The following is an 8,125-nucleotide window of genomic DNA, read 5'->3' on the forward strand; positions in this document are numbered from 1 at the left end:
TGGTAAACTTTTTTCAGGAAGTGTATATTATTATTTGAGATAAGTGTAGGCATTCAATTTTAAATTTAAGAGATACACACCAGAATTTCTTACTAGTATTTATTTTGTTGGATATCCTGAAAAGAACAGTGTATACTTTTGTTATACTGGCAACTTTATACTACGTCACTATTTGGCAGAGTATACTCGAAAACTACACCAGGTAGAGGAGCATCATCCTTTGTCTGTTTAAGATTTGGATTATTACGAAAAAAGAAAAAAGAAAAAAGAAAAAAGAAAAAGGAAAAATCAGAATAGAACAATATATAATGATCAATATAGTTTAAATTTTGACAATGATGGTGTAGATCTTTACCTCACTAGATAAAAATGACAACCTACATTATAATATGTGACTTTTTATAGTATGTGTCACATAGTTGCCTCAAAAATAAAATTCCAAACCACGCTAGTGCCCATTAGGCCTTACTGTAGAGACAAAATTCTCCTTCTAACCCATAAAAGATTAAGCATGTAGTAGGATGAATAAGGTTGATGTACTCTTAATTAAATAATTTATACCAAAAAAAATTATTAAAAACAAGCTTTTCCACTTATAGAAGACCTTATACGGTGCAAATTTGAACAAATAAAACTTTTGATATGAATATTTAACATCGATAGAAAGCCAAAAACAATGGTCTACTCTGGGTTGAAAGTTAGCTCAGCTACCGTGATGAACTTCATATCTTTCAAATTGAGATTGAGTCAAGGACGAATCTACTAGCTTTTATTCAAATAGTGTATCATATTAATATGTTCATTAAATTTGTACATATAGGGACTGTTTGGTCATGATATTTTTTTTTCACTTTTTTTTTTTTGAAAAAATTCACTTTATGCTAAATACAACTCCAAATTGATGTTTCGTCTTGAAAAATTCTAAATATAACTTGAAGTTGTATTTGAAAAATTGAAAAACAAAAAAGAGTTATTTTCATTTTATCTTTTTTCTCTCACAAATATTTTAAAAAAACTCCAAATATAATTCATAGACAAATACTATTCCCACTTGAAATCGTCCTTCTAAATTCCAGAAAACGAACATCCCTTTTCTATTTTCTCCTCTCGGCCCCTTCCTAGATGTAATAGAAGATTTTTAAAAAAGCCCGTGTACAATATCCAATTAGCTACATTGGAAGTGTAAATTTTTAAATATTACCATTGACATCATACAAATTTTTTTGAAAAATGTTAGTAAATTACTCTCTCCATTTCAAAATAATTAAATTATTGGGATATAATACATTCCTTAAAAGAAATTTTTTAAAATATAAATTATAGGTTACTTTCCACAATTATTTTTTTAATTGGTCTTAAATTATTCTCTTAAAAAATATAAAATAATCAAGAACCCCATTAAATGAAAGGATAAAATAAGACGAAATTTTCAACATATCTCTTGAAGAACGAACAATTTATTTATTTTGGACATTAAAAAATAGTTCAATAATTCATTTATTTTGAAATGAAGGAAGTACATCTTAAATCCTGTGATAAACTGAGAAACAGGAGGTCACCTAGAGGTGAGTGGGTAGAACCGAGCCATGTTGCTTGGACTTTTTAAAAAATGTCATCACATGTCTTTAAATATAGTACATTTTTGAAGGATTCAACACGAATGCAACAATATTTTTGAAGAGTTTGAGTAACTTAGGAGGTAAGAGCTCAGTTCGTTGGGAAATAAGTTATTTGGAAATTGTTATTTCATCCTTAATGTGGGTTAAAAAATAAATCTATAATTCAGGGATAATTAATCTTGAGATAAATTATTCTACAATTTTATTCCAACTAAACATAAAAAAACCTTAAAATTAATTATAAAATTACTTATTCTTTATTCCTTGTATCAAACGAGCCCTAATTGTTTAACCATGGTTAGAGACCGAAGAGAATTAAAAAGAGGAGGGAATAAAGAAACTACGTCATGATTCAAAAAAACAGGGAAGGTGGAGGGACTTATAGATAATTGCAGATCCCCAATAAACCACATAACATCCTCGGGTATTTAAACCCCTCAAAGGAAAGGTAAGAATAGTGGCCATTGCCTCGTTATACCAAACCCCCCCCCCCCTACCCCCATCCCCCACCTTCACTCTTCTCAAATAGTAAGTAGTACTCTTTAACGCTCTAATTAAAACACACACATACATATTGTCATCTCTTCAAATTTGTATTCCCAAGAATAGAATAGTTAGTGGACACTATAGTTTAGATAGAGTACGTTAGTTTTGTGGTCTTTGTTCTGGTATTTCTTTGCTTGGAAGTGAGTGACTCCTGTAAAAATCACGAAGAGAAGGACAGGACAGGACAGAGGACAAGAGAAGAAACAGATAAAAAGGAAGCAAATATTTGCTTCAACGAAATCAAAAGGTATACTCATATCATCCCCTTTCATGGATCCGCATTTTGCGCCTCCCACTATACTCCTTTATCTCTTCAATAATTAGTAACACTACTAGTAATACTCTTCTGTACGTCACTATTTCATTATAATCTATTTTGAAAATTTTGCTTTTTTCTGTTGCTTGTGCATTTAGCTTTTTGGAGAGGAGAAAAAATTAAGTCACAAATGGGCAGAGAGTGGTTGTACTGGGGCAGTGGCAGTGGTACTAGTAATAATAGATCCAGCCAGAAAGGAAGAAGAAGAAGAAAAGGAGAAGCAGTTGTCATGAATAATATTAGTAATGAAGAAGCTCCACCTCCTCCTGGTGGCTGCATGTGTTTCCAAATCTTTGACTTACCCCATTTTCAGTTGGCTACTACTTTGAAGCCTCATCATCATCATCATCCTTCTTTCCTTCAACAACACCAACAACCGGCTTTCCTTAAAGGTAAACTCTGAACAAAATCATCACCAGTGAATATATATATGTGTATACTATAGTTTTCTGCTATAAGGTGATTCACTATATGTGACCACTGAATTAATCACACCAACCTTATGCCTTTTTTTCAAGTTTTTTGGTTATGTGGTATTTTTGACTAATTTTAGCTTATTGATAAATGCAGGACTTGAAGCACCAAGAAATAGCTTGGAATTAGATGAACCTGTTGCAGAACGGAAATCTGTGTCAAGTTCGTTGTCGTCATCATCAACCATGAAAGTAGACGAACAAAATTTGAATATCCCGGTCAGTCAAATTGTAACCGTTACCTTCATTATCTTGTTACAAATATTATAATAATATAATAACCATTTCATTTCCCAATATTTTAGAGAGAGAAGATACTCTTTTAGTAACTTTTTTTTTTTTTGTTTTTTTAGTGTATGTTCTTTGAAAGTTGAATATTTATTTAAATAAAAAATTTAATTTGTGTTGATATATTTCAGGTGGGCATTCAAATCAGAACAAGATCACCGCGAGTGTCAACATCAGGTTCAAGAACAAGGACAGATCATGATATATCATCAGAATGTAGCAGCAACTCACCAGCGGGGACCAAGACCCCAACTCTAGTAGCTAGACTCATGGGTCTCGATCTCCTTCCTGAAAATAACTCTCCTCGGATTTCAACTTCTACTTCCACTTGCAATAATCATAATAATCATCATCATCCACCACCACCAAAGTCACACTACTCCAAAAATCAGATAATGAGCCACCACCACCAGTACTCAAACAGAAGGCGATTCAGCAGCTTTGAAACCAGTGATAGTACTAATTACATCACTGCAGGTACTCTGTCACTCCCAGACACACCAAGAATATCTTTAGCCAGGAGGTCAGACGTGGATCATCATCATCACAGGTTATCCCTTCAAATCAATAAAGAGAACATGGTTGACGTATTCGAATTTTCGGATTCTTCTAGTACTGGTGGCAGCAGGAGAAAGACGAGCAGTTGGAAGAGGAGGAGTTTTCATCAAGACGAAAATGAAAACCAAACGAGAAGTCCGGGGTACTATGCTAGGCAGATTGTGAAGCAAGTGAAAGAAAGTGTAAGCAGGAAAGTTGGCCATGACATTACTAATGCTAGTACTACTACTAGTAGTATTAGAAGAAAAGATGACTTATTAGCTGCTAAATATGATCAAGTTGTCTTGCTCAAACCAAACAAACCATCAAAATCACATGGTGATGATTTTAGCCCAAACAAGCAAATAACTCCTTGTTCACCTAGGTTTAGATTCTTGGAGCCCAAGAGTAGTGCTAGTATTACTAAACATCAAACTTCCTACTCACCAAGATTTTCACCATTATCTCCGTTGGCAGAGGTTACAACATTACCATCTAAAATAGTCACAAAGCCTAAGCATCAAAGTTTACTGGAAGAGCGATTAGTTCAACATAAGACTATTCAAAAGAGAAAAGGTGAGAAATTTGTTCCTAAGAAGTCACTACAAGCATGTGATGCCATTCGGAGCAAGAAAGAAGAGCCGTATGTTCGTGCAGCAGCAGCAACAAACAAAGCAAATTTTGCAGAGAAGAAGTGCAAGCTGAAAACTCCATTATCAAATCAACTTGTTAACTCAAGTGTTCCAACCATTTTGCCATTAAGGAAAGACCGTTCTCCGCCACCCACCAAGTTACTCATTAGACAGGTACTAATATCAAATATTCTGTGTTCCACTTGCACTATTACAATTGCAATATTCACAAAAAAAAAAAAAAAAAAAAGGGAAAAAAAAAATCAGTGAGCAATTTTTTTTTTTTTTTTTCTAAAAAATTAAAAGTTTGAACTATTAACCACTGTTACTTATAATAAACCGAGGAGTTCAAATGTTGAACATAAGGAGGCAAGATAGTCTTCTATTCTTATTATTTTCCTTGCTTAATCGTTATGTTCTTTTTTAATATAGAGAAATATCTAAATATGTGAAAAATTATTTCAGAAAGTGTTGAAGTAATTTGACCACAATAAGCTCCCATTTGGTTATAGAGAAGTTGAAATTGAAAATTCACAAGATTTTTGAAACTTTGAATTTGTGCTAATTAGACACACATTTTTACTTTGAAAATAACTGAACTTCTGTGAGTGAAAAAAATTTCTTTCGGATGGTCTGTATCAGTTTTTGAAATTTGAAAAATTTATGAATGATGGATTTGCTAACTCTGATCCAAATGGTAAAACGCTAGTTTATTCCTTTGGTTGGTCCTAATTTTTTATTTTCAAACTTAATTAATTGGACATATTTTGCATTTTTAAAGTTAATAGTATTATTGTATTTGTTGAATTTCAAAGATGAGTAAATTTGGTCATGACATTATATGTTTGTTTGTGCAACAGCCACAGGAATCAGATACTTATCCATCGAAAAGGAGCAGCACAACACAGTTATCTAGTACTTCGAGCCGGTCGTACATCTACAAACTCCCTACCCTCCAAGAAATCAACCGCAACACATGTAAAGACGGTGCTAGTGTTACTACTACTACTACCATAATAAGTGATAAAATTAGACTCAATTTTCATCATCAGCAGTACATTCAGAGAATACTAAAACGTACTGGTCTAGACAAAGGTACTCAATTGTCCTTAGCCAACTGGTACTCCCTTTCTCACCCACTTGACCCCTCCATTTTTCACTACTTGGAACTTTTTCCCACCCCAAACTCCACTTTAACCCTCAGGTGTAATAGAAAGCTGATTTTCCAACTTGTTGATGAACTCCTCGTTGACATCTTGATGAAACAATGTAGTAGTAACTTGAAGCAACGTTGTCAATTAATGCATGGGGCTGAGGAATTGATTGACACATTGTGCACAAGAATACGGAGTTTTCCTTCGGCTAATTGTCAAGTTCTTGAAGACATTGATGCATTGATTGACAAGGATATGCCCACATTATCAAGTGCTACATTTTTTGAAGATGAAGTGGAAAGCATAGTTTGTGAGATTGAACGTGACATTATGGAGGAATTGGTGCATGATACTGTGTGATGATGGAAAAATAAGAAAAAGAGAACAGGGTCTGACGGGTGTCACATGGGTGATTCACGTGACGAGATGCCATTCGTTTTAGGGTCATGGGGACCAATATTATTAACTTTTCTTAAAGTTGGACTCATTGTACTTGGAAAGGGCAAAGTGAAGTGGGGTTAATTAATTAGAGGGGTAGTGAAATGGTGAGATACGTATAGTAGGATATGTTGCTTTTTGTACTGTAATTATTACCATGACATCTCATTAAACAATTCATATTAAGTTGCTTTATTTTAATCCTGTTTGGGGTTAGTTACATCACATGTTATCATAACCGTTAAATCCAAAACATTTTGATACATCTTGAGTCATTTTCTTGTTCATGTCGATGCAGATGATTAAAGTCTTAAACACCTCAAGTAGAAGCGGTAAATCGAGAATTTGAATATATAAATTTTAAATCTAGTATAACAATAGTAATTAAGTTCTTAATTGAATTACTGTATTTAGTGAATATTTTTACATGAATGCAGGATTGAATTAAAACTAATAATTCTGTCGAACTCGATCCGCATGACGTCTAGTCCAAATCCTTTAATTGTTCACAAAACAATTTAGACATATAAAAAAAAGTTTAAATTCAAAATGCATCAACTGTCATGTTGTTCAAATTCCAATGAGTTGCAGCAAATCTTATCAGTGGCACATTTGTTATTCCTTTTGGATCATTCGGCCAAAAAACAAAAAAAGATCTTTCAAATTTAACTTCTTTTGTTCTTTGTTGTGGGTTAAAAGAAATAACTTTTGAGGTAAGTAGATCATAATCAGCATTCAGCAGTAAAAGTGTAAAACTTCCACACAAATTAAACACAAAGAACAAAAAAGAATAAAGACGAAGTTCATGTTGCTTTCAAGTGAAAAATATCGGACCATTTGTGAATTATGTTGATAGTTATAGTAGTAGTTAAGAAAGATTAAAACTATAAAATGGGTAGGTAAGAGAAGTGGTGAATTCAGAATTTTTCATAAGTAGATTTAAAAAATAAGAATATTTTGAACTTGAAACGTCAAATAAATTTTGAACCCTCAATGCTACATAATCAACCTAATTTTGTGTTTATGGAATTCACCATCTATATCAATACATAAGAAAGTATAAATACCTTATATACAATATAATTTTTGTATCAAAGAAATTCAAATTAACAACCTTAAGACCCTAGATCCACCCATGGCTAAGAGTTGCATGGTGGGATATTTGTAGTACAATAGAGAATTGAATGGATGGTTTTCAAGACAAAAATAACAAGACAAGGAATAAAAGGTTATGTCATTACTTTTAGTAAAGCCACACACTTTTGCACCAAAAAGAGGTATCAAATCATAAATCATTACGATATGATTCCTAAGCCTTTTTATGAAAAGATGAGCTTAAAGTTTGTCATAATAACACAACAATTAGTAGTACCAATTAAGCTATACTAGGTCGAGTTCATTATATATTTATACAAAACCGTATTAAGATACCGCTAATTTTTATTTTTATTTTTTTAAAAAAAGAACATAGTACGATAGTACAAGAAAACAAAAGCACCATTCCAAAAATTAAAGAGCACCTCCATTTACCTGAAGTAATTAATTTGTATCTTGTGCATCATCAGATATATACTGCAATTTACACGAATTCAATTTTAACTTTTCTATCCACTTACAATTACAAAACTAAATGGCAATATTGGAGTAATTGCTACAATTGATAATATGTGACTTAAAAATCAGGGGTTTAAGTTGTGAAAATAACCTTTTGAAAAGGTACAATATAAGGTAAGATTGTACGCTATAGACCCTTGTAGTTAGGCTCTTCTCGAAATCTCACATATAACAAGCAATTCAATGCATTAAATTGCCGTTTTTAATCAACTTACAGAACTACTTATATATTGTTTGAATTTTAACAATTTATTTGTGCTTTTAAATTCAAATTATGTTTTCTTTCCCCTAAAGAGAAAAGGAGTACGTAAAATTTTCCTTTACTAGAGTATTTTATTATTGAAATGTGCTTTCAAATTACCAAAAGTTAAAAGTCTTCAAAAACTTTAATTTCATCTACACTTTCCTACTCACTTTTCCCGAAACACTATACTTTTTCTTTCGTTTCGGAACGTTATGGAATAGTTTTTTGGAAAAATTATATTAGTCATTATTGAACTTTTATTAT

General features: G+C 32.3%; 1 protein-coding gene across 1 annotated transcript; it reads left to right on the top strand.

Annotated features, from left to right (window-relative positions):
• Positions 1-1,968: 1,968 nt before the first annotated feature.
• Positions 1,969-6,204, top strand: LOC107863359. Its single transcript, XM_016709244.2, has 5 exons — positions 1,969-2,412; positions 2,580-2,873; positions 3,052-3,173; positions 3,374-4,585; positions 5,272-6,204. The coding sequence occupies exons 2-5, from the start codon at positions 2,612-2,614 to the stop codon at positions 5,923-5,925; spliced, it is 2,250 nt and encodes a 749-aa protein (XP_016564730.2). The 5' UTR covers positions 1,969-2,412; positions 2,580-2,611; the 3' UTR covers positions 5,926-6,204.
• Positions 6,205-8,125: the final 1,921 nt, after the last annotated feature.

Source organism: Capsicum annuum, chromosome 3 (genome assembly GCF_002878395.1).
Source record: "Capsicum annuum cultivar UCD-10X-F1 chromosome 3, UCD10Xv1.1, whole genome shotgun sequence".
Lineage (NCBI taxonomy): Eukaryota > Viridiplantae > Streptophyta > Magnoliopsida > Solanales > Solanaceae > Capsicum > Capsicum annuum.